The sequence below is a fragment of the Pleuronectes platessa genome, chromosome 9, assembly GCF_947347685.1.
Source record: "Pleuronectes platessa chromosome 9, fPlePla1.1, whole genome shotgun sequence".
Classification (NCBI taxonomy): domain Eukaryota; kingdom Metazoa; phylum Chordata; class Actinopteri; order Pleuronectiformes; family Pleuronectidae; genus Pleuronectes; species Pleuronectes platessa.
In genome coordinates, this window is record NC_070634.1 from 20370811 (window position 1) to 20397831 (window position 27021).

The 27021-nt window shown below is 42.2% G+C and overlaps 3 protein-coding genes and 1 long non-coding RNA gene across 7 annotated transcripts; 3 read left to right on the top strand and 1 right to left on the bottom strand.

Moving 5' to 3' along the window:
* The first annotated feature begins 1230 nt into the window (after positions 1–1230).
* On the top strand, positions 1231–5970 carry LOC128448762 (mediator of RNA polymerase II transcription subunit 26). Of its 4 annotated transcripts, none has more exons than XM_053431537.1 (3): positions 1231–1556; positions 3035–3112; positions 3228–5970. In XM_053431537.1, exons 1-3 carry the CDS (start codon positions 1485–1487, stop codon positions 4779–4781), a joined length of 1704 nt encoding a protein of 567 aa, XP_053287512.1. In that variant the 5' UTR covers positions 1231–1484; the 3' UTR covers positions 4782–5970. The 4 variants fall into 4 exon arrangements, with proteins under 4 accessions (XP_053287512.1, XP_053287513.1, XP_053287514.1 ...); XM_053431538.1 differs by having other exon boundaries at positions 3038–3112; XM_053431539.1 differs by lacking the exon at positions 1231–1556 and adding an exon at positions 2910–2938.
* A 938-nt stretch (positions 5971–6908) lies between these two features.
* On the top strand, positions 6909–18337 carry slc35e1 (solute carrier family 35 member E1). The gene is made up of 6 exons (XM_053431542.1): positions 6909–7298; positions 9227–9297; positions 12939–13076; positions 13289–13414; positions 13636–13881; positions 14101–18337. The coding sequence occupies exons 1-6, from the start codon at positions 6971–6973 to the stop codon at positions 14332–14334; spliced, it is 1143 nt and encodes a 380-aa protein (XP_053287517.1). The 5' UTR covers positions 6909–6970; the 3' UTR covers positions 14335–18337.
* Positions 18338–19541: 1204 nt separating this feature from the next.
* LOC128448764 (prostaglandin E2 receptor EP4 subtype) lies at positions 19542–23243 on the bottom strand. The gene is made up of 2 exons (XM_053431541.1): positions 22011–23243; positions 19542–20445 (listed from the first exon to the last, which is right to left on the bottom strand). Exons 1-2 carry the CDS (start codon positions 22845–22847, stop codon positions 20098–20100), a joined length of 1185 nt encoding a protein of 394 aa, XP_053287516.1. The 5' UTR covers positions 22848–23243; the 3' UTR covers positions 19542–20097.
* LOC128448766 (uncharacterized) lies at positions 20256–26253 on the top strand. Its single transcript, XR_008339796.1, has 3 exons — positions 20256–20394; positions 20540–20623; positions 24294–26253. It is a non-coding gene; the product is annotated as an uncharacterized LOC128448766 (long non-coding RNA).
* Positions 26254–27021: the final 768 nt, after the last annotated feature.

A 27021-nucleotide genomic window follows, 5' to 3' on the forward strand; every position in this document is an offset into this window, starting at 1 on the left:
AGTGAGGGTCACAAAAATCTCAGTTCCTACGCCTCAGTCCCAACAGGTATTGGGGGACAACCTACCCATTCACGTGAACACAGGAATACGAAGGGGAAGGGCTAAGGGGTGAAATGCGATTGGGCCTTAAGAAGATGGTTTTTTTATTCTATTGTCTTTTTAAATGAACTTGTCTTCCATATCATGACTGACAACAACAGAATTTCCATGTTGTGTGGATCAATACCTTTTATTTTTATTTATATTTGTTGTTATGTGCACTTTGGTGCACTGTGACGATTTTAAACTAAAACACTCTGAGCTGTACCTAATGAAGTGGTAACTAAGTGCGTGGACTGTGTATGTCAAGACACCCTAACCCTAACACACTTTGATTGGCACAGGCTGAGTTCATGTGAAGCTTTGTGTCATGTGTTTCTGTAACAAATCAGGATCTTCTTCTTCTTCTTCTTCTTCATTTGGTATGTTGGTGGTTGGCATCCATCGTCCAGGTGAATTACCGCCACCTACTGTTTAAATAATGATAAAAGGTATATAAAGACAGCTTTGATGTATTTGATATAAATTGTGACAAATATGACTGATCTAATTGGAAATCAACGCTACATAGGGACATAAATAGGGATTAGAGAATTCTAGATTAGAGTCACAGTGAGAGGTATATAAAACTGTATCATTTCAGTCACGTGTTGTGAGGAGCACTTGGCGAAAATCCATGGAGATTAAAACTTTGTTTTTAAAGATTTTAACTTCTTGTTTACATTTGTAGTTTTATGACATACATATTTTCTTTGTCACTAAGGAACCTGCTTGGTATGTGGGGTTTGTACTATTATGATTTCACTTTGTTTATTTCACTGTCTGATACATATCAACATCTGGCATTGCTGATGGAATCAGCCTGTCTGCATTTACATCTGTATGAATGTGGATTAATGATCATTGTCTCTTTTCAAATCAAGATTAAATCAAAAATGAAAATGTTACTATTTCAAAGCATTTCCCCAAGGGGTGATATAATGTTATTAGAGTCATAGAGCTGTTATAATTCAAATTAAAATAAGTGTTAATCACAGGTGTTCTGAACTCTGCAGCTCTTTATGTGGTTTACATTTATCTGTTGACAGTGTTGTTCGGTCCAATATGGCGGCGACGTTGACGTAGCAGGACCCAGTGGCCAATGCGGTGTCTACGCACCATATATATCTGTGCGACGCGGCTGCGGAAGCCGAGGAGGAGGAGGCTACTAGCCGAGGACGGTGGCCGATTCTCGGAGAGGATTTTCCGTCGTCGTCGCCTGAATATAAGCAGCACATGCCGGTGGCGAACGAAGACGAAGCGTTCAGCGTCATAAAAACATGATGCCCGCTCCCACAGGAAGTCCCCCGCCGGGCCTGTGAGCGTGTCGGCCGGTTCCCACCGGTGAGGAGTAGACCCTCCGCGGTCTCCAATCCGTCCTGACCGACCCGCGACACCGCCAGGCGATGACAGCGGCTCCGGTCACTCCGCAGGTGATGAGAGACCGGCTGCTACAGGCCATCGACGGCCAGAGCAATGTGAGTATGAGCGGTGGTTCCTCCAGGGGACAAAGGTGAACAATGAGCCGGCTTCAGGTCCCAGCAGGCGGGGGTGGAGAGCACAGGCGCTCGGTGTGTGTGTGCGGAGACTTATTATCTGCTTGTTAATTAGCTGGTAAACATCTCGTGTTGGCTCAAGTAACCGACACATGAGCACAGGAGCCCGGCTAACACACCGCTGCTGGCCATGGGGCTTTATTTATGTTCCCTGGATCCCACTGTGCCTCAGAACCACCAGTTAAACAGAGCTCCTTCTTGGGAAGTGTAGATCTGCAGCTAAGTGGTAGAAATGTAGATGATTGTGAAATTCAGTCAGTTTAAAGATTTATATACAAACATCCCCCCCCTATACAGCATTACTATTGTTACAACACATACGATTATACAATCAGACTAGATGACATCATGTTAATATACAAACTCAGGGCTGGACGATATGGCCAAAAATGATATAGAATACAAATATATATACATACAAATTTAATATCAGTCGATATTGATGATCATTGTGATGAATGTCACATGATTATTTTATATTTAGAGACCGATTTCTGCTCCTGATTGAAGTATGTGTTTTTAAACCTTTTACTTATCTGAGGTAGATCAATGCTAAGCTTTATATTGCTATGTTAATAAATTGCTATTTTAATCAATATCCATGAATTATCTTCCTGGGAAATCATTGAAAATGTTAAAATAATAAACCAACCCCATCTCACTATGTTATTGGGATAAAAAGATTACATATTATACATATATGTTCAGCAGTTTGTGTGTAATACTGCAGACAAAGAAAACTGAACAGGAGTGAAAATAGGCCTGTCACAATATATTCAAGAAAAAAACGACTTCCAAGCAATTGTTCAAAACCTTTAATATTAAGGTTAACAATGTTCAAAAGTCACTATAGAAATAGTTATCAATTCATTTTTTCAATTGACTAATCTTTGCAGCTCTAGTATAAACCCATGGAGACAAACAACTGTCTCAGACTTTGTTTTCTTGGTAGTTATAGCCATGTCAATTCATTGCACAATGTTGTGTAATTTTTGGGCAAACCTATGAGATATCTCACACTTCAAGTTACTTCAGGACGCATACAATGCCTTATATTCATTCCTCTCATGATGTGCATCATTTATTACAGTGGCCCATCACAGCCAGAGACATTTGCATGCAGTCTCAGTTTGTCATATTTAGCATGAAACCAGTGCGAGTACATCGTCTTCTCGACATACAGGTGCATGTCTGAAAGTCTATTCAAATGATGCCCCGACCTTTTAATAGCCCCTCTTCTTTCTGTAGAGCAAGCATATGTTCCTGTATCATTCTGAATCACAAACTGTCACATCTGCACATAAGTAGCTGCCTTTGAATGCCGTTGTTATAATTTGAAATAACACCATAATGTTTCTGGATTGTTATGCATAAACATGTGTTTTTTTTTATCTTTTCAGCAGATATGCAACATGGTGGTAGTTATGGAGGTTGTCTCTTTTTTGGAGAAAAATCCAATCACCAAAGAAGCACTGGAGGTAGGTGACATTTAGACCTTCAAAATATGAACATGCTAAATAAGATGCAGTTAAATCTCCCTTCTCAAAAGTCGAGTCAAAGGCACTGTTTTACTCCAATCTCCTCTCCTTGAAGGAAACCCGTCTTGGCAAGCTCATCAACGATGTCCGGAAGAAAACCAAGAACGAGGACCTTGCTAAAAGAGCAAAGAAGCTGCTGCGAAACTGGCAACAGCTAATTGAACCAGGGAAGGGTGAAGTGTTGTCCAAAGAACGCACTGGTGCATCATGGTCTTCCAATGGCGGTGCTCATCCCTTCATCTCTGCACCAGCTGCCACCACAACATCAGGTAAAACCGGCCCAGAGTTGAAGAATAGAACAGACTTCAACAACTGCTACTCCCCACGGGTGGAAAAACCAGGAAACAGGAAACGTAAGGGTGACCAGAAGGAAGGACAGATTTTACCAGCCAAGATATCCAAAACGACCCTTAATGATAAAATACAAAACTCCAAACAGCTGCCATCCAATGGAATTGGCAGTAGCTCTGAATTTTGTACAGATTCTCTTACATGTCAGCCTATAGACAGGGAGATTTCTGAGCCTTTGGACAACGACAGGCTAAATAAAATCCCTGTCAATGCCGTAAAACCTCATCCAAGTACCCCGGGATACAGCCAACCTGTTAGCACTTCTTTGTCACAAGCAGCAGTTCTGCAGCAGCAAGAGAGTAGGGAGCAAGCTGCCTCTGGGGGTCAGTATCGACCTAAGAGCCCCCGCTGTTCCTTGCACAGTCCTCAAACTCCAAAGCAGGAAGCTGTTGTCAGAAAAACCACACAAGCACAGAGTGGGAGTCTTTCGAGTCCCACTATGAAGTCTGGGTCTTTGGATACTTTTGTGCTGGGGCCTTCTTCTCAGCCTTTAAATGTTTCTGTTCAGGGTTTTCCTAATGATAGTTTGAGGTCTGCTCAAGGCAGGCCTCCCGATACATCTCTCCACTACCCAACCAACTCCTCCTTCAATGACAGGGTCAGTTCGGAAGGCGATGGTTCTTTAAGCAATACAGGGAAAAGGAAAAGACAGAAATACAAGCCTAAGGACAATGGACAGACTGTTGAAGACGGCACTAAACCAGTCAGGTTAAAAGATAGGAGACTGACATTTGACCCCCTGACCGGGCAGATCAAGTCCTCCTTCCATAAGGAACCTTGCCAGGAGAAAGAGGCTCAACTCGTGCAAAGACTTGAACCTCAGTGGGCAGAACAGCCGAAGCAGAATCCACCAGTTCCTTGCAGTCCCTTTCAGCAGACAGACTGGAAAGAGCTGTCGAGAAGCAATATCATCCAGTCGTACCTTAGCCAACAAAGCAACGTGCTTACATCGTCGGGCACCCACAATCCTGGTACACATTTTCTCATGACAGAGTTCTTGAAAAAAGACGAACACAGAAGCAAAGACATCAAGAACACACTCACGTTGGCACCAGAACAACCGGCCAAGGATTTACCAGGGGTTAGCAGAGCGATCAACAACGAAGACCTCAGCAAATTACATGCACAGCACTGGTCCGGGGTTAACGGCTGCTATGACACAAAGGGTACCTGGTACGACTGGACAGAGTGCATCTCCTTAGACCCACATGGCGATGAGAGCAGGTTGAACATACTGCCATACATCTGCCTGGATTAAAACCAGTGTAAGGAATCTGACTTGAAAGCTGGCGTCCACATACAGGGTAGTGGCTAAGGATGTGTGAAGGCACTTCTGTTGGAGTATGCTGCTTTTTTCTGCACTGTAGGTACAAAATGGAATAAATATGCTGCCTGCTTGTGTTTGTTAGAGCACAGCGGGTGTAAACAGTGTTTTTATGAGTTTGTAAACATTAAGTTTGGACAGCATGAAGAGATATGGATATGTATCATCTGCCCATTTAGTTGTCGGATTTCTGTACAGATAGAGTTTACAATTCCTTTTGTTGTTTGTATGGGAGAGGACCAGCACATCATACTGCAGAGGTGTATTCTGTTCATCCTATGTTAGTCCTAATGCTTTGTGGAATGTGACCGAATGTTCTGCATTTATCACATTTATTTCATAGTGCAGTATTCTTATTCAATTTAAAGTTAAGTTAAATTGTGGTTGAAATAAATCTTAAAATAGCTACCTTCATTTCCACGGGTAGGAAAAAATGTCAACATTTCATATACATCTTTTTATGTTTATATACATTGCATGAGTGTCTTATGAAACAGAAAGCATTAATCACAAATCAGTTTTTAGAAATGTTTAGTTTTTTGGTCGCTGTTAGATAAAGTGACATGAAACTGACGGTCTGACTGTGCAGAAAAGAAAACTGGCAAAGAAATGTGGCTGTCATTTATAATATTGATTAACATTTATATACATGATCAGATGATACTGAATCATGTTTCTTTCTTATTTAGAATTTGGTCAGTGATGCAGCAATGACATTCCAGACTTTCCCTGCTGAAACACCAACCTACCTTACAAAGGACATTTATCAAATGACACGTTTTGATAATGTGAACTAATGTTTTATACTTGCTTTTTCCCTTTACTGTATATTTAGCTTTTAAAATATGAATTGAAATAACAGGAGCTTTTGCAGCTTGCTTGCATCTTTGTACTGTCAGGAATAATTTAAATATATATTGAAATGCTGGATAAAGTACTTAGTATCATTCCTTTTCGATATTGTTTGCCTTATGGAAACATGTTTCCCTAAAGACAGAGCCTTAGTGAATGTACAGAAATTAGCCTTTTGTGTTCATTTGAATGCAGAAGAGAACATATTTGCTACTTTGTCCTTTTTAAATGGACGTGTTGATATCTGTTAATAAAAAATGAGGAACTGTGATCGCTTGTCTTCTCTTTATGTTTCTTTAACTTCCCTTTTTTTTACTGGTTTATAAAATGTATTATTGCCTTATTCTTACTGACAGATGTGTTGCCGTAGAGCAGGGTTATAACACATCGCTCTCAGCTGGATTTTGATTCATTCACAGATATCCCCAACTTTTGAATACTGCATTACAAATTGTATGATTCAACTTCTCTTGGAATGCAGTTACAGTTGATTTGATCAGTTAATTTAACTGAAAAATAAAAAAATTCTAATATTTGTAACGTTGTGTCATAGCAACCACAGCCTGGTAGGGGCAGAGGCGCCACTTGTGAACAGGCAAGGCCGGCAACTGTTTGTGGGCCCCAGGCCACGAGGGGGCCCTCCGAGGGCTGACAAACTTTACTCAACAACCAATGGAGTACTCATGAAGACTTCTCAGTAGTACAAATTTGATTCCCGTCAGAGCTACAGTTCTGTATCATTCTCAGAGTTTGAATGCAAAATGAAAACAGAGGAAAATGACGAGTTATCTCCCTGGAAGCCAAAAAAAACAACATGAGGAAAACAGAAAGCAGAAAATTACAATAAGGTATAACAGTATATCTGAACGTTGCCATTGATTCCCATCAATTGGAGAGACATTTGAATTTAATCTAGCGTTAGATTCATGACGTTTATTTATGTTTTTATTGTTTTTTATATTTTGAAAATTAGAAGGTTTTAGTTTGGTGTAAGATTGTTTATAACACTGTTTGAGGGCCCCCCGGGAATCTTGTGCATGGGGCCCCAGTAGACTCTAGAATCGCCACTGGGAGGAGTGAGGCGCTTTGTTTAATTTAGACTTTTACTTTGACAAACACGTCTCCGGGTGTATTATTTCGAAGGCCGTGGCCAGAAACTGTTACACTTCCGGTGGCGGGCGCACTGACGGCAGCTTGAGGCCGAGCAGCGCTTCCCTCCCCCGGTGCAGACACTCACTCTCCGCCGGTGCCTCGTCACTCCGCGCTGGAAGATGGCTGCGGTGGAGCGGCCCCCTTTAAAGGAAGGGATCCGGATAGCGTCTCTGTGTGCGTGCTGGTACACGGTCAGCTCGGGGGGCAATGTCATCAACAAAATCATCCTGAACTCGTTCCCGTACCCGGTCACCGTGTCTCTGTTCCACATCATCTCCATCGTCGTCTTCCTTCCGCCGCTCTTGCGGGCATGGGGAGTCCCCAAAACAGAACTCCCCAGCAGGTACTACCGGTGGTACATCTTGCCTTTAGCCTTCGGGAAATACTTTGCATCCGTGTCGGCGCACTTCAGCATATGGAAGGTGCCGGTTTCATACGCACACACGGGTGAGTAAAGCCGATTTATGTTTCTTGTTTCTGGGTAAACGTGAGGCCACCCGGAGCGGCTCCTCCGCGGTAACTCGATGTGTCCGTCGTCAGCTGATGCTAGCTTCGTGGCTAGCGCCGGGGACCACTCGGCGGCACCGGCAGTTAACCCGCGTGTGGGCCCCGGGAACTAGCGGCGTCGTGGACAGGCAGACTTGTTCACCCAGCAGCGGCCTCCTGGCTCCATATTTACCCGCTGAGAGCAGCCCTGGAGAGAAGCCGAGCGGCTGCGGGGAGCTAGCTAGCTAACGTAGTTACCGTTGGTGAGGGGGGAGGGTCCCGGACTGATGCTCCTCTGTGTTCCTCCAACTTTCATCTGAGACCAACACACTTCAGTGAGCTCCTCGTGTCTGAGACTCTTCTACTAAAATAGGGTTCTCATAGGAAGTGAATGAGCCAAACTAATGACTACCTGCAGCTCTCACCTTCGTGTAGCTTTAGGGTTTCAGTGTTTGAGACAGAAGAAGGACTCGTTTCTTTTACTTCAACAATAAAACAGTGAGGTTTAGCTCGAAGTATCTTCGTGTTAACAATAGATCTGCCTCTGGATTCCTGTGACCCACTATATTTGCACCCAGTGTCTTAAACTGTGCAGAAGATCCTCAACAAAGCTGCAAAAGAGAAGTGAACTTTCTGGGAATATTAGGAGCCAGTGGGTTGGAGTAAAACAAAATGTAGTAGAGACACACTAGTGAAAATATAGAAAACACAATCGTGTACTTGCTATTGTGTTAAAAGAAGAGTGCAACTATTAAATGCGTAATGAAATAAGTTGTGTACGTGTTATACACATGCATTTAGGTGTTATTGTAGAGTATATGCATACATACACATCTACATATAGTAGTAATGCAGAATACTCAAAAGTCATGTACTAGAAATGAAGATAGTTACAGGTGCAGAAGTATTGGTACCAAAGTATACAAGATTTTAAGGTGAGTAATATACAGAAATGATAAATTTCATTACAAATTACCGATATTCTCATGTGATTATTTGCTTCTTATGTCAGATGACAGCAAACTGTTTTTAAAAACAAGCTTGTTAAAACATCAGGACATAGTAAAACTTTATTTAATTTCACAATCACAACTTCCGAAAAGTTTTCATCAAACAGTTTTAGCAAACATGAAAGTGGGATTTGTTGCAGGTCTGTTGTTAAACTACATAATAAATTAATAATGTCAACGCTGCCGATGTTCTGTAAATGAAAACGCTGATTTCCTCGGACCCTTAATGCTCTGTTCCAGGCTCCACCCCTCACGCCCTGGAGATTCTCCTGTGAATGTGTCCGCCTGCTTTCTTAAAGACAAACTCCATGAAATGTCCAGACCATATTTTCTCCACATACTGTAGAGTTAATTTCAGAAAGAGTCTATTTTGAGGTCATATCTTGTCCGACTTCCTCTGCACCACATAAAAGATCCTTTGTGATCTTTGAACCCATTTAAAGAAACATTGCTGCCCTGGCAATTAAATCTGAATATTCATTAACTGCCGGTCTCCAACTATCAGTCTGATACAACAGCCCTGCAGTGACTCAGAACTTCATCCAGGCTCCTTGTGGATGATAGTTTTTTCTATTCAAACCCCTTTTGAAATAAGTGTCCATCATTTGAAAACAAAACCAGGCTATCACGACTGTAAAAGTCTGTCATTGTTAGTGACACGCCAAAGTAAACTGGCTGTAATAGTACGTCCGTCAGTGAATAGATGGTGCAATATAACAAAGGCATGTTCACGATATGTGACACACGTTTAGTGTTTGACAGGGGCGTGGGTCTGGGTAGAACACCAGAGCATTTATGCTCCAAACTTCAGTCTTTTAAGCTCGACTTGTTTCTGTTGCTGTCGCTGACGTCTCTTTTCTGTTTGTGTTTCCTTCACAGTCAAAGCCACAATGCCAATATGGGTTGTGCTGCTATCAAGAATTATCATGAAAGAGAAGCAGACCACAAAGGTGAGTAGGTTTGATACAGCAAACGACACACAGGGCCCTCTCTATCGCAGCCTGTTCCTCAAGTGTTAGAGCAGTGGTGATGTGGCACTGCACTGCGCCTGTGCTGCATCTCGTGTTACGGCCATCTGTAGGGGCTTTTGTCCCCGATCAGGTGCTCAGTGGGAGGGTGGAGATGAGGGACGGGAAACTAACTTTCTTTTCCACAAGTCGGCCACATTCACCCGGTAAATCCCCAAATTCTGTCACTGCTTTTAATATTAGGAGCCAATAGGGCTCATACATGTTCTTTCACGCTTGGTATAAAGGTGTGCAGTGGCAGGATGGCAGAGTTACGTGTGGTTTACAGGAAGCATCATGTGATTGTTGTGAAATACTTTGATATAAACTTGTGAGCTTTAATAAAATACTGTGGGAGAGTCAAAGTGATATTAACTTAAAAGTAAGTTTTACTGCACCCTTCGAGCTGCATGTTGGGATTAATTCTGTTTGCCTCCATGTCTAAGTGGTTTTCATTTAGAGAAAAAACAAAGCCTATCAATATCTTGACCGAAGCTCTTACTTTGTATCACCGCTCACTGAATTGAAACACGAATGAATGGTGGATGTTACCCATGATCAGGGCCGGGTCTAGGCAGGGGCAAGAGGGGGCCTGGCCCCCTCAAATAAATGTTGTGCCCCCTCAAACTAAATAGGGTTAGGTTTAGGGTTAGGCACAATGCCCCCTCAAGATTTGTGGCTGCCCCCTCATACATGCCTGTCTAGACCCGGCCCTGCCCATGATAGCCAGCTTCCTGAACCAAAACAGCTGCAACGGTCACAAATAAACCAATCTGTTTATTATTCCTCACTGAATATAAGAGATAAACTGTGATGTTTTTTTAATCACTACTAAGTCTTTTCAACAGATCCACAGTTCATTATAACCCTTGAACTTGCTAGACCTTATTTTTAGAAGTTTTAGCTGTGACTATTGTTCAGTTAAAAACTTTTCACAGGAGATCAACCTGGTCACCAAAGTGACACAGAGCAAGAACAGACGTTTAGGGTGAGAATGACACTGGCACCATTCTCCATATTACAAGTCAGAGTAGATGACTACCTTATTTTGAAGTGGACATTTTAAGGTTAGAAAAAAGTTGTTTAGTGTTGCTTTAAGTTCATCCTAAAGTGATTGTCACTGTGAATCTTTGTCTGAACTGAACTTTACTTCAACTAAAAGAAAAACTAAACTAACTAATGCAACTAATGATTATTTTCGATATAAACTCATTTGCCGATTATTTTCCCTGTTCGATTGTTTTGTCTTTAAAATGGAGAAAATAGGAATAAAGTTCCATCACAATTTCCGGGGCTTGTTTGGTCGGCCTGTTGCCTCAAAATCCAAAAGTATTTAACTCTTTCATAGAAGGTTAAGAAAACCAACCAAAATCCTTGACTTCTGGATGTGGTAATTGTTTGAATTATTGCTTAACTAAGTAAACAAAGTCCAACCTGACATAGTTTCAAATTAGTCTAGAAAACCGCTTATAAACCAAACAAAATACCGTTCTATAGGAAACTGAAAAGGCAAGACTGTTTTCTTCATGTACAGCTACTGTATCCGACTATTAAATGAAATTAGATTTACAAAGAGTTAGATTTAATAATGTAATTATATTTCATAATATGCACTTTGCAGCTGTGTTGTATGGGAGAAATTCAGACCAGTATTCACTGTCTGCTTCTACTTACTATTAAAGAACCAAGGTTTGAAGCAGCAGGAGCCGGAGATTTCTCCAGTCTAACGTCAGCTTGTCATGTTTACTTTGCAACCAGCAGCTGAGTATTCAGGCCGGCCACAGTCCGGGAATGTAGGCTCTGATAATACGTTACTGAGATCCTGTTTGAGGAGGAGCAGGCCACACTGTACAGTACTGTACTGTACTGAGAAACCCTAAGTTTTATGAGACACATGAGACTGTCTCACAGGCCTTTTCTTGGCAGATATTTGTATGTGTTACAGGAGGTAAAGCAAAGGTGTCATATAATATTTACTGGCTCACCTATCTTACTGGGACAACCTGTATTTTTCCGTTGCGAGTCAAAATGTCTGGAAACCAAATATATACTTAACTTTATTAGCAAAAGACTGAAATTGCCACCATTTATAACCTAACGCAGTTTAATGCAACAACCCTGTCACAAAGTCTGTCTGTGAGAAGCTGATGATGATGATGATTTTGTTTTTGTAAATCAGATTATATGTGTATTATTGCGGACATTCATAGTTGTGGTACTTGTACTTCCCAGTTAGAGGAGGCAGGGAATCAGGATCCGTTGTATGTAGTTCTCGAGAAAAGTGTTTACTAAATGAGTAAAAAGTAATTTAACTCGTCAGTATGATGTAGGGCTGTAAGTGAGCATTTGCATTATTGATTAATCAGTTTTCTCAATGAATTCCATTAGTAGTTTAATAAATATTTCGAAACTCTAAAAGTGATGTTTGCAATTTGAGACCACAGTGATGTTGTTATCTTACTTTTTTAGACCCACACTTCCTCACTGTTACAAGCCAGTTTCAGTGAAGCAACACAACACATAAAACTGAATTTAATCTGTTCAACAACAATAAAAACAAACAGAATCTGACATTTTGCTGACAAATCTTAAATTTTCTAGTAGATTATTTGCTGACTTGTTGCTGCTCTAATAAATAATCTAATTAACATCTCTTAAACTGTGTCAACAATAAGTGAACATAACGATTGGAATACATTAGACTTTAATGGTTTTAAATAAAATATAACCTGGGTTTGTATCTTGCAGGCTCTAATGTGTGACTTAATCGTAACTTAACTATCGTCCTGCAACTTTTCCATCAGAGCGCAGAAACTCTTCAGGATAATTTTTCACAATGAGTCAGGGCACCTGAAATGGGTCAAACATCTAGGCCTCTGCCAAAATAGAAACAAACCAAAAAGGAAGGAGCACTTTCCAGTTACTGTTGAAGTGTTTAAAGAACTAAATTGGCACTAGAAGGATGATCAAACATTCTTTTCTTGTTGATTTAAGATTATGATGTTATCTTTCCAACTTAAGTCATGTTTGAATAGTTATAACCTGAAGCTATACTGCTTCCTTGTACTGCATCCTGACCGATCGTAACCAAACAAAAAAAGACATTTGGGAAAGAGCCTGTAGTCACACAAGGGAAGGCTCTGGATGCTTTATGTTTTCAGGTTGTCAGTCAGTCAGTTCCACTTTTGTGAAATCAAAAATTTAGGAACACTCCCCTTAACGTTTTTTTAATCTCTAGTGGTCAAAGCTCAATGTCCCTCTGACGTCACAAAACTGGTTTTGATATAAAAGTTTGATGTAGAACTCTCAGCGTTTCAGCAAAGGTTGATGCTCATGTTGGTAGCAATAGCAGGAACGTGCATATAATTCCCTTTTAAACTAACAAAAACAAGCAAATCAAGATAGTTGCCTTTATATCTTTGTGTGGATTAAAATGAGTTTGGGTCCTGGATTACTGGTTGGGATTGCAGATTGCCTGACGCAGCCAATTCAATTGTAGTCCCTTGAATAAGTTACTGAAGTGATGATTGTCTTTTTGTCCTTACCTGACTCTGACCTCTCGCCATTTGTGCTCCTCGTTGTAGGTGTACACTTCACTCATCCCCATCATTGGTGGAGTGCTGCTGGCCACGGCGACTGAGATGTCGTTTCATGTTTCAGGATTAATCAGTGCACTGGCTGCCACGCTTTGCTTCTCTATGCAGAACATCTTCTCCAAAAAGGTAAACCATCCTCCTGCCGGTATGTGCCGCATGACGCCTGGAGGGAGGACGCTAATTGAAATGTCACTTCTTGTTGATGTGAAACTGATATCCTGCTGTGCTGCCCTGCTGGATGTGGAGGTGTTTGAAACGCTGTGAGAAAGGGGAAGTGGTTGTGTTAACAAGGACATTACATAATCTTTGTGTGACTCAACTGGTTTTTTTTTTTTTAGGTGCTGCGCGACACAAGGATCCATCACCTGAGGCTTCTCAACATCCTGGGCTTCAATGCCGTGATCTTCATGCTGCCCACCTGGGTTCTGGTGGATCTCTCTGTGTTCCTTGTTAACGGAGAAATGGTGAGTTGCAGTAACTGCTCCTGAATGGGTCTGACATCTGTATGGAGATCATACAGGTATTATGATGACATGTGTTTCTCATTGATCATCAAATTGTTCAATTAAAAAATAGCAAGATAGAATAATTTGTATAAATTTCGCCGATATTCACAGCAATTGTTTGAATCAAAAATCAAGTTCCCTCAAAAAGCATCAGGTTGTCGTGTTTTTTCTTGCCTCAGTCAGACATCTCGGGATGGACTGGTACCTTTTGCCTCCTCCTCATCAGTGGCTTCTGCAACTTCGCCCAGAACGTCATTGCATTCAGCGTGCTCAACCTCGTCAGCCCGCTCAGCTACGCCGTCGCCAACGCCACCAAGAGGATCATGGTCATCAGCATATCACTGCTAATGCTGCGCAACCCAGTCAGCCTTATTAACATCATGGGTATGATGACGGCCATAGTTGGAGTCTTCCTCTACAATAAGGTGAGTCCCTGAAAACCTTGAAAGTTTGTAATATTGTGGTAAAATGGCCTATAAACGTATTTCAATGTCATTCACTCAGTAAATAGTGAAGTTAAAGTGCGAATAATTTATCTTCTTGAATTTGACACAGCCAAACTATTGGGTTGGCAGCCTCAGTGCACTGCCAGGAGTCCAACTACTAAGATCAAAAATCTATTTTCTCCTCTCCTCTGCTAACAGGCCAAGTACGACGCAAACAAGGAGAAGAAGCTGCTGCCGAGCTCCAAGCAGGACCTGACGTCCTTTGACAACCCGGCGCTGGAAAAGATCCAGGCCAACGGGTCAGTGCCTTTCTCCCACGGCTCAGAACAGCTGCAGCAGCACAACTGGAACAACGTGCTGACTGACCACTTTCAGTACAGCCGGCAGACCCACACGACAAACTTCACCAGCAACCCGCAGTACGTGGTGTAACGCAGGAGTCTGTGCTCGCGCCGGGTCGCTGTCATAGACATCACTCTGTATCGCCGGCCCCCTGCCCCCACCGCAGCAGCGGGTCACCTCTGCCCCGCCTCACACTTGAAAGTGAAGGCAAGTGCTGTTTGTCCTGAACGATCAAGGAAAGAGTTGGTGTGGATGGCCCAGATACCTGACCTCTCCCATGCTCCTCCCGGTCTAAACTTCACTTCCTGACAGCTTCATCGTTTTGCCTGTTTATTAATTAGTTCTCACTGTATGGGATAGTTTGAGCAAGAACCAAACTCATTTCAGACAGTTTCAGACATTTTGGTTAAAAAATGAATCCATGTGATCCAGGCAGATGAATGTGAAATGTGGTTGATCGGGCATTAATCCTCACTGTTTTGAAAATGTTAGAGTTTTGTTTTCACAAACAGCCATACAGGGTTTTATTTGTTTTTTTTGTCAGAGGAAAAGATGTTGGCTGTAATATTTCATCGGATCATAATGATTTGATTTTAGGCATTTCACGTTAAAGATTGTCTTTTTTTCTTCATGAGGCATTTGTCATGATGTTAAGAGAAACTAAGTGTTTAATTTGTCCAAAGTCTCCAGAGGCAGATTGGATTTGTTTGTGGACTGTGGAGGATTTTAAGTCGATGGTCACCTGAAAAAAAGTTTGATGCAATGTCAGTTTAGTGCTTTGGATCAGGCTGAAATATGTCAACAACTCAGTAGAGCGCATATCCCTTGAATTAAGTCAAGCAGCACCAAATTGCGTATACTCATAGATATAAGTTCCCTAAAAATGCCAAATATTTTCATCAAGATCCATGAATTATTTCTTGAGAAAAACATAGATATTCCTGGATCAAAAAGCAAAAAAAATTACTGAATTCTTTCTTCTTTCACACAACATCCTACCAACGAGTTTTCTTGGAAATCCGTCCAGTACTCTGGTGTATCATCCTGGTATCAGACAGACGAATAAACCCATGCAGATGAAAACGTAACCTCCTAACCCTAACCCTAACCCTAACTATTTGAGAAGTTTCTAATGAAATTTGAACATGCATTCTTGGTCCTCGGGATGAATCCCACTCACCTAACACGTCAGAAAAATGTCAATTTGTCTCATGCTTTGATTTATTTACAAAACAAATATTCGCTAAGGTCTGGACGATATGGCCACTATTTGACATTATTTATCTCAAGTTCAAATAAGGATTTTTTAAAAACTACTTTATGAGCAAAGAATCAGAAACACTTGATAAACAGCTAAACTTTTTATGAATTTGAGGTTGATCAATTTCCCGTTATTTCCGATAATTGTTATAATTTTATCGCTCCGTCCTAACATGGATGTCCATCTCTTTGAATTGAGACAAATGTTTCTGCAGTGAGACCGTTTTTGTCGCTCTCACAGACGTCTCCTTCATGCTAACAAGGAACTAAATGTTTGTTTTCATGGACCATTAATGTAAAAAGTAGAAATTAATATTTGATTGATCAAAACAAAGCATCCCTATATGCATATTGCAGAATACTCGTGATTCATCTTTCTTAGAAGTCTTAACATGTAAAATGTAAAGGATGTAAAAATGAATTGATATAAAACGATCCATAGTGTTTATTTGGTTGATTATTAGTATATTTTGATCTGTTAAGCTTCTCAGGCAGTGACATCTTTTATCTCCTTTCTGTTGATTTACTATTATTTTTTCAGCCTGAACCAAAGCTGCTCTATCGTGTTTTCTTGTTTTTTTTAACGGGTTCAAGTCGAGTTTACACATCATGAAACAACTACATGTGTGATGCAGATTCTGACTATCTGTCATGTGACTTCACAGTCTCTCTGTTTAACGTCAACCGACAGACTTTGATTTAAAATGACACGTGCATGAAATCAGAGGTTGGCTCTTTGAAATGAAAGATTCAGCTGTAATTTTAGGTGAACCTGAGGCTTGATTATCATTATTGATAATTGATAAGCATTTTCGATTGAAAGGCCTTTTTCTAACTGCTTGAACAATTTCATTTAGGAATCGATCACATTGTCTCCAAGCATGTTTTCTTCGGTTGTCTCTGATGCACCCTGAGCATCTCACTGCAGCAATAGAAGGGTTTTATTTTTTCCTCTGTAACTTAACTTTGAAATCAGCTTTGTATAGTTTTGGTGAAAACACCACATTACTTTTTGAAGTGCCATTTGTAGCCAGCGAGCTTGTTTTTTTTTAGTCCCTAATTCATAGTGCAGTTATATTTTATTAATATGACTTTTTTTTTTGTCAAAGTTTACTGTGTTTGCCTTCTCCCATAGTTTTTAAAACACTTTCACAGTATTTAGTTCCAAACTGATCCTGCACCGATCGCTCTGGGATTTTTGCGTTCTGGGCCTCTGAGCCGATTCTGTTCGTCTTTGGGACTTTCACTTTCAGTTTGGATTCGCAGGGGAAATGATCTGTAACTGCTGATGCTGTTTTTGGGGATGTTGGGATTACAAAGCTGCGGTGGTTTTTCTCCAGAAAGGAGAGAAATCGCATAGGCTTTGATAGAAAACCAAATGTCAGGTCCTGTTTTAAAGAAATCGTGACTGACAGAAAAGTGGGAACACCTGAGTGGTGAAATGTTGGTTTACACAGCCCTGATTACAATGACAAATTTAATGTCAGGCTGCTGCTGTAGCTCTTTGTGTTGACAGATGTGCACTTAGTTGCGGCTGCTGCACTGTATTCAATTTAAACGTATGAGCAGAAATATCCTACAGAGTTGAGCAGCTGATGAGTTGTTGAGAACTGAAACAGAGTTGAAAGAGGAATCGATTGTCATTTCATTTCAACTCCAGTTGTCAAAATCTGATTTAAAGCTGAACCGTCGATCAATTAAAAAGCCTTAGAAGTCATTAAAAACCAGCGTTTTGCTACAATATGCAATGAAGAAACTCAAACTATAATGAATCCTGAACCGATTTATGAATATTTGTTACAACAGCAGCTCTTCTGGGATCATGGGTAATATCCACCATTGGGTTTTAGTTCAGTAAGAGAGACGATGCAGGCTTTGGGTTTCTCTCTAATCACCACATATGGCTGCAGAGGGCGCTGTTGCTCAGTTGAAGTTACATCGCGTTGCATGAACTCAAATTGACCAGTAGTCAAGACATTTCAGTACAGACACGTGTTAAGACGAGTCTCCCTCATCTCCACAGCAAACCAGCTGAGATGTGAAGTTTCATGCTCTCCTGGACAAAACGCAATCTGGTTGAATTTTAAATGTCAATGAGAGTGACTTGACTCAGCAAAAATTTGCACATATCTCGTAATTTAACAAATAACATTATGTCAAATGAAACTACAATTTCATGTTGTAGGAATGTAATGTCTGTGTGTAATCTGCATCTCAGAGTTTGCACTCATTTCCCAAAATGTTGTGCTTTGAATGAAGCAGCAACTAAAGCCAGTGGTCATTCGGATGCTTTGAAGGAAAGGAAGTCTGGTGCAAACAGCATTTGGACATTTTGTCGCTCCTGCAGCTCCTGTTCTAGACTCTTCATTTGTTTTCTTCATGTCCGTCCTCGTGCTGCCGAGAGCAAGAGCGTCACTTCCGATGCTGATGCACTGCAGCGCCGAGGCTCCGTTCACAGGTCGACAAGGCATCAAATTTATAAACCTCAACGTGTGGGAGACGCGTTGAAGTTTATAAATGTCCACCTCACTTGAACTCTTGAGTTGGACGCCGGCTCTCTGCTGAAAAGCCTCTTCCTGGGATGTAAATGTAGACGAGTGGACAAAGAGGTCGACCCTTTGTAAAAGTTGTATAATTATTATTTTTGTGCATCTTTAATGGATCTCGAGGAAGAACTTTTCTTAACCGATGTTTATAGATTTTTATTTATGATGTCACGGTTTGAACATGTTGTACAGAAGTGCAGCTCAGCACAGTCTCGTCTGCTTATGTTTAGTAATTGCTATTTTTAAATGTTGGGCAGGGGGGGGAATAAATGCATCATGGAATACTGGATGTTTTAATGTCTCTTTAATGGTGATTCAGTAAAAGCACAGAGTAAATGTGCGTGATATTGTGATATCCAAAATACTTCTACGATAACAATCTGGAAGCCCATCAGCTGTCATCTGATGATGAATTAAACTCTGAGGGCCACTGCCAATGGTCTGGGGCTTCTGAGCCAGGAATCTGTCTTTCATTCGCTGTGCGCTGTTCATAGTCTGACAGGTTTCTTCTGTCAACAACAAAATTCAAACAGTGATGCTTTTTGTAGGGGTTCTAAGTCCAGACGATATTTTAGCTTAACGCCGTTAACAACGGACACTGAAGACAAAAAGAATAAACTAATTTATTCCGTTTTTCTTGACATGTTCTGTCATGTTTGCCCTCTTGAGAAACATTACACAAGTTTATTAGGAAAATGATAGCGATCTCACATACCTCTTTTCTCAGGAATTGAAGGAGACAGAGAGAGTGATACACCCTGAAAGTGATGGACTTGTTTTCATCAGTGTCCGAAACCCAATGATGAAATGTTGATTTGTTTTTGCTAGATGGGGAACTAAGTCAATGTCCCCTAGAGGCCAAAAACAGAAAATGCAGCGTAAGGATATATGAAGTGTAGTAAATGTCAGTTTAGTTTAGACAAGTACGGAAAAGGTTGAGCGTGTTTGGATCGTCAGTCAATGTCTCTGACCTCCTGCACCAGAGCCCCCCTGCTGTTTGCCTTTTGTTTTTGTTTTGTTTGTCTGCCAATTAACAGGATGACGCAACAACTCCAGGGCGGATCACCACAGAATCCGTTGGAAAGCTGTGGTATGAGTCAAGGGACAATCCATTCAAGGTATTTTTGCCGATCTGGATCAGGGGCTGGATTTAGTATTATTTGTTTAAACCTTTTTTAAACAGTGCGAGATGTTGTGTTCTTCAACGTTATTGTTGCTTTCTCGGAAAATCATTCACTGATCGAGATGAAATTCAGGATTTGTGAAACGTTTGAAACTTTTCCAAACCAAAAACCGGCATCTAATGAATGTAAATGTGTTCATAAGGGAACTGTTGGGCCTACAGGTGGAGTTATGCTATTTTTCTAAATAACTTTTTAAGGAGTCGGTAAATCCCTTTTGGATTCAAATAGTTTACGGAAAGAATTTAATAACTGACAAACTCCAACTTGGACCGGATCACCAGGAGTTAGGGTTAATAAGTAAAAGACATTAAGACAAACTCATTCTGTTTTATTGCAAATAAGAATCTTTACTGCAAACAGATGTCATCTCAGTGTTTCTCCTGAGGAGTTTCCCAAAGTCAGGTCACATAAAAACACATGTGATGGGTCTCACTCAGTTTCTGGTTAACACAGACTCTCACCATGCTCCCTCACTGATGTATGAGCACATGCCTTTTAACTCTGGACCTCCAAAGAGCCACAGGCCACTTGAGAACTGGCTCCAGATGAGATGAGCTGTCCATCTACCTGCAGCTGTAGAACCTGGTGGAACGAGGAGATGGTGGACGACCAGTCAAAGTTAGAAAATAAAGTCTCGGCTGAGTTTTTCTCATCAGTCCCGTGTCTCTGCAGGAGACGTCTGCAGAGATGAAGTCAGCACCGGCCTCTGTTTCTGTTGAATAAATAATCCAACAGGAGCTCTGAGGGGCTCCGTCCAGCTGTGAGCCACAAAGTCCTCACTGTGTTTCCATCTCACACGTGACACCTCTGAAACCGGGTCGCCGGCATCGAGCAGCAAACATCCACAGATGTTGGCCGTGTCCTCAGTCTGCCGTGTTTGAAGTCGGTTGGAGGCTCTCCGTGTCGCGGGGAGTGATCTTGGCAGTGGCGGGGAGCTGAGTGATGATGTTTGCGCTGCACATGAGCTGGGTGAACACGTGGGTGTCCCTCATGATATCAGGATAAAACAGATTCCTCTGAGGCGACGAGGAGGCGTTGCTGCGAGTGCTGCTGCCTCGTCTGGACAAACTGAGCAGCCGTCGGAACAGAGACCTTCTGAGGAGGATGTAGATCCAGGGGTCCAGGATGGGGTTGACAGAGGCGATCCTAATGGCTGCCAGGTCAGCTTCAAGGTCATTTATCTTCATGAAGCGGTTTGCGAACACTCGGACCTGAAGGAGAAAAACAAGCTACAGCTCAGATCTTCTTCGTGTAAATAACATGGTCAGATATAAACAGTTTTTTAATCCTTTTGTTTCATTGCAGTTGGTTTCCCGATAAAATAAAACACAGATGATCATTTCTAAACTTCATATGAAGAATTCACTGGCGGATCTTGGATTTTTCCAGGTAAGGGGCAGTAAAGGAGGCCTCGTTTACAAAGAGGGGCAAATTTATGTCTGACATCCATGAACAATACCTGATTCAGTAAAGTGCACAATTCTATAACTCCTTAGCTCTACAGCCGTGGTCACCAACCTTTTAGAGCCCAAGATCACATTCTAATTCCAATCGTAAGCGGAGATCTTCCAACCTGATATCTTCCCTTCAAAGGCTGAATGTACAAGAAATAAATAAACACCAAAAAGGGCAGTTGTGCCACTTTTACTTTTCCATGCACAATATTCAAGTTACTATCAATACATATTGATAATGCACAATATGTGGCTTCTGAGTTCCACAACATGTTCTGTAGAGGACCTGCTGCTGCGGCACAATGTTTTTACATATCGGCTTTGATTTGAATATGGCCACAAATATGATTATTGCCCTGTATGAATGAATCCCTTGTACTCAAATAAATACCAGTACTACACAGTATGAGCCTTTTTAAAACAAGGGAAAGGATTCCATCAACAGAAACGCTGGAGAGCCTTTATTTTGAAAAGGCATACAGGAAGTGTGACACAGACGAATGACCTTCTGACCAGAATATAATTTTTTGTTATTACACGATTATAGAAATAGCTACTGATTCAGTTAATCGACTCGATGTTGGAGCAACTACATGTGATCCCCTCTCAGAGCTTCAATGTCTGACTGTTTCTACACAGTAATCATCAGGGAAAAGGCATTAATAGACAGAACAGAACCATTTTCTTGAGGAGGAGGTCGTTTTTCAATTTTCTCCTTTCTCTAAAACCATCTTGTGAGCCCCCACAGTTCTGTTATCATGGCCATAGTCACCCACACATTGAAAACCAATGGACATTACATTCACGAAGCGACTTAGCAAATCCCTGCTATAACAATATGAGGGTGTATACGACAACGATGCTGTAACCAGGTCAAAGCTCAGATATCAAACATCCACAGAGAAAGAAAATGTCATAAATCTGCACAAACATTGAGACACTAGATACAGTATCAGATACAAGTTCTACTTTAGTTTCATGTCATCTTTTTTTCAGTTCTCTTTTTAAATCTGAACACCCTGTGTCTTTTGTGTCTGAACTGAAGGATAGATGTGTAACCAAGCAAGTGACCCCACTCTGTTTCTCTGTAATGATAAATAACAGGCTGCTATGGTGATACAGTGTGTTGGCAGGTTACAAGATTGATCAGTGGTGGGAAGTAAATTTACTCAAGTTCTGTTTAATTTGAGTTGGGCTTTTTAATACCAGTTTAAACTCCTGCACATTGAACAGCCTCCCTGTGCCTCAGTCGCTGTTGATAAATTGGACGTGCAATACATTCCCCATTCAGTGGAGACTAATTGATTCATTGACTGACTCACCACCAGTGGAGCTGAACAGGCAAGAACCACCGCGGAGGTCATCACCAGCACCGCCATCATCTGCGTCTCTGCGGCCGAGGACAGAGCCTTCCACCTCTGCCGGACGCTGGCTCTGGACACGGGCCACTGCACGGTCCTCTGGCGCATCAGCAACAGCGCCCCGCACACCGCCAGGTTCAGCACGATGGTGCCCAGGATGAGCAGCAGGCTCACCACGCCGTACAGGATGGAGTAAATCTCCGTGGTCCAGTCGATGAAGCACCAGGTTTGGGAGGACTGCAGCCGGCTCTGCACCATGCCCATCATCGGGAGGCAGCAGAAGAAGATGTGACTGATGTAGATGAAGAGGAGGAACCTCTGCGCAAAGCGTCTGTCCACCCCCCAGCGCTGGTAGGTGTAGGGGCAGCAGATGGCCAGGTACCGCTCCGCCGCCATGGCGCAGATGATGCTCAGCCCGGTCAAACCGAAGAACAGCAGCAAGAAGGACTGAAACTCGCAGACGTGCCGGTGCTCGAGCACGCGCAGGTCCAGGTAGTTGGCGATGGTGAGCGGGCTGGCCAGGCAGGTGCCCAGCAGGTCCGTCACCGCCAGCCCGCACAGCAGCGTGTAGAAGGCGGAGGACTTCTTCTCCTGTTTAGACACCGACAGGACGATTATTGCGATCAAATTCCCGATGGCGCCCCCGGCAAACATGAAAATGGGCAAAGCAATCGCCGTCTGGGAAGTGGCCGCTTGTGAATGCTGCGCCGGCGTCTCGTTACTGGAAAGGGGTCCGTGCGTAAAGTCCGCGCTCTCCATCGCCACTGCCATCCAGAGGCTCGCGTTTATCGGAGACATGTCCTGTTGTCTGCGTGGATTAGGGAGTGCATTTCCTCTATATCCCCCCACGACAGTGAATCAAATACCAGCCGGGGTATCTTCTCTAGAAGACTCATCCCCTTGGCTTTCCAGTGAAGAGCCCCACGGAGGCTGTTTACGCGCAGAGGGGAGGGATGTCTCCACCGAACCACCCAGCAGCAGCCTGACAGGATGGACGGAAGGAAAGGGGCAGAGAAAAGGGAAAATAGAAGTTTTCTGTCTTGCCGTTTCCGCTTCATGTCTCATCTGACAGCGTTGTTGGCGTCATCGCGGCTTCGCGTAATGTTCGTGGCAGCTTGTCAAGGGGTCAGTTGAGAGAGAGGCCTGTGAGTACAGATAAAGGCTCCTCCAGACTCGTCTCTAGCCGACATGAGTCATATGCGAACCCACTGAGACATGTGGGTTTGTGTCAAGTGCCAAAGTCTCTACTGCTCCTGCCCTTTCCGTCTGTATCCAAACAGTTTGGTTAAAGTTTATAACCTGTTACCACCAAGTTTGAATAAGAGTTCATAAACCTACAATTCTTGTATAAACTAACAAATAAGGCAAATTACAATGCATAATTATAAATATATGTTTTAATCATGAGCAAACGTGGCCTTTTATCAAAACGTTCTTCCAATGAAAGTTTTGAGGGTATAAATTCTTTACTTGTCAACAATATCATCTTTAATTCACTTGATTACCTTAAAATCATTCAAATTGACTCATGCACATTCACACCCCCGCTTCCTGCTTCACCTTTAAACTTTGTGTTGTAACTTGCAGCGATGAACATGTTGCAAAGCTCGCCCCAAGAGATTGAAGGATTTGTTTCAACCTGTGTAAAATCAAGAATCAAACAAATCAGCAGCACTGAATCCACTGCAGTATTTAAAACAGGCCTGTCTCAGTGTCATTGATTTATTTGGTGTATTCATAGTTTTTGGAGTTTACACAGCTTCAGAAGCACTTTCAATGGGATTAATAAAATGTGAATTGGATATAAAAACTGTCAAATCCATGGTCAGAAACTTTTTTACCTCCTGTAAACTGATTTTACTGACACAAATGTACCAGGGTCACATGACCGGATTCGGAACAAGACTGTGGCATTGTGGGTAAGCGTTGGTATGGATGTGCAGCCCTAAAGTGAAAATTCTAGACTTGGCCAACAAGCAAACTAGGTGATTTGTTTAGCGGTGTTTGTCATGTTGAGGGACTTTGATCATGTGATATTTTCAGCGTTTTCATTAAAATGTTAGTTTTAAAACTTGTAGATCTTTTATTTCTCTTTTAGTTTTCAACCTTCAAGACATCTGTATGAAACGTGGCCATAGTTGAACCTGTGTGTCAACTTTGAGATCAGCTCACTGTTAAGCATACAACCACATGTGCCTTTGAATATAAAGTTTTGATCCAACTTTTATGTCTTTCCTTTTTCAGGTTTGTCTTTTTCTCCTTTGCAAATGTCTTCTCTTGACCCCAGTGCATCTGAAGCAGAGGGATCCCCAGCACCAGATTCGTGGAGCTCATACTTCATTTCATGTGTGGTTTAATTCGCTGCAGCGTCTGTGTGCGGGTGCACCGTCGGATCTGTGCCGAGAATGTTGGCACACGTTCCCCGAATACTATAATAAAACCAGCGATGACTGCGACTAATAAACAACATCAGAACACATATGGAAAACAAAGCTGCAGGTCCACATCGATCTCCATCATGTTCGGTCTGCTTCTAGTTCTGAGCCTTCAATTTCAATGTTGACATTTTCGTTTTCTGTGCGTTGCTCTCGGATTCTTCCCTCGAGCAGCGGTGGAAACTATCGGGCAAAGATGTTTACAACAAGTGTGGACGATTTTTTAAACTGACTAAAGATGTGGCATCGGTGGGGAAAGCTGCAAAATGTTCAACGAAACGCAGGAACGCTTGATGTACGCAACAAGAGGCCGTGGTGTGTTTGAGTGTGTTGCTGTCACTGGTATTTTCCCAACAGCTATGTCCAAAACAGAGATGACTGTAAATGGTTGCGAGGAACAGGAGAGAGCTGATGGACAGCGAGTACACAGGGGGGGGGACGTCAGCGCACTTACTCTGCCCCGACTCTGCAGCCATCACACATTCATTACAGTGTGACTGATGTTTACAGTGAGCTGCAGCCGAGAGGCGTCTCTGTCTGCGGGCCAACCTTAAAAGACAAAACACAACACCTCACACCTCTGCTGCTCACAACGGAGCGCTGGCACAGTCCAAACACCACAAACCACTGACGTGATGCCAGGACTCGGAAACTCCAGCGTGTCCTCAAGGTGAATCACGTACAACTTGTCCCTGCTGTGGTTTATAGTTGTGTAACGGTAATCCATTTATTTCAAATGCACTTAAAATCTATTCTCTCCGTCTGTGGTCTCTATAAAAGGTGATGGTAGATTTTACAATATGACTAAGCTGCACAACAGAGAGTTCTTTTCTGTCTGTAAATCTCGAAGCTTATGAATCCGAAACGACACCAGTTTAAAGAGCCCGTTTCATCCACTGGTCTTAATTAACCTTACAAATATTTACAACGTCTCTATTTTATCAGGTTTTATTTGACGATCCCAAAACATTTACTTCTTGTAAACTGTATCTTTACCTCAGCCCTGTTCCCGGTTGGATGACATCAGTGCAGTTGTAAAGGCTCTTGTCCTCGACTTGGCTCTTAAACACAATTAAATCAATATCGGTCTGTAAGTGTGTCCAGCATTGTGTATATAACCATCCATCCATCATGCATCCATTCAATATCGCTCATCCTTTGAGGGTCACGGGAGAAGCCAATCCCATCTGACATTGGGCGAGAGGCCTTGTATAACCCACCCTGCCCTGGTTGGAGAAATTGGAAAAGGGAGAGTCAACCTGAGTCACTGAGCCCTGGCTACCTCTCAGAACCATAAGTGGAGAAGATGCATATAGACACAAGCAGCCATTGACCCTACAGGTAATGTAAAGCGTCCAATTATCCTCCATGTGTTTGGACAGTGGGAGGCAGCTTGAGGAAAAACCATCACAGACACGGGGAGAACAAACAAACTCCTCACAGAACGACCCTGGTCGGCCGTTAGGTTTGAACCAGGAAACTTTTGTTCTGAGAAACCACTGTGCTGCTCCTGCACTGCACGAGGAGCAGGATTCCTTTATATCTATTCATCAAACGCAGAACTCAAACTAAAAACTTGTGCGCTGGGCACTAGTATTAATTCTTCAACGTGGAGGTGCAGGCACATTAGGAGGAGACACCCCGATATATTACTTGTTTCAATGTGTGGATAACGTGTTTTTGTTCTATCCCTCGCTCTGGCATCGCTCACATTCAAAGTTTGAGGGTCCAGTGTGTTGCTCAAAGACACTGGGAATGATTTTGGAGGAGATGTGGGATCAAGTGAGGATCGGCCCTGCAACTTGTCCGTGGGGAATTTTTTTCTCCTTTCAAATTTCATCATTTTTCCCAGCATGTTTTAAAGTGTTGGGTTTTATTATTTTAGTTTTGCGATGAAGGTTTCATTGTAGTTTGGCCCATTGCGTGTGTGTCTCCGCAGCTTCTCAATCCTTTGTTGGTCAACCCACTCTTATTATTTACATTTTGAGTTGGGTTTATTAGTTTGTTTGAAATAAAGCAGGTTGTTTTCTTGGAAACTCCAAAGTCTTGGCGTCCTTTTTAAAATTGTTTTTCCGGCCTCCAGTCGAGTCTTTGATTGTTTAGAGTCGCCGTGACAGCGAGCTAAAAAAAAGGCAAACAAATAAGTTCCATATGATATTTTTCTCTCTGTCACAAACAGATGTAAAGACGTTTTGGTGTAAAAGGGGTCTCGAGGTAGGGGGAGGCACAGCAAAGCAAGAAGAAATCAAAAGTGAAGTGGGTTGGGTTGGCAGTTACATAAGAAGAAGTTGGTCAAAATTAAGAGCAGATGAACAGCAGATATTTTACAATGGAGTAGATGAAAGTCAATAAGAGAAATGAAACATCAAAAGAAATTTAAAATAAACTCAGACGGGCAGTAAGACTTCTACAGAGAAGAAGAAGAGTTCAGTGCTCGTATAGAAGCAGCTATAGGTTGTTGCAAGAGGACAGAGAAGTTTGAGAGAGAGAGAGAGGGGGGAGAGAGAGTTTGGATTTGACTGGTTTTACTATTATGG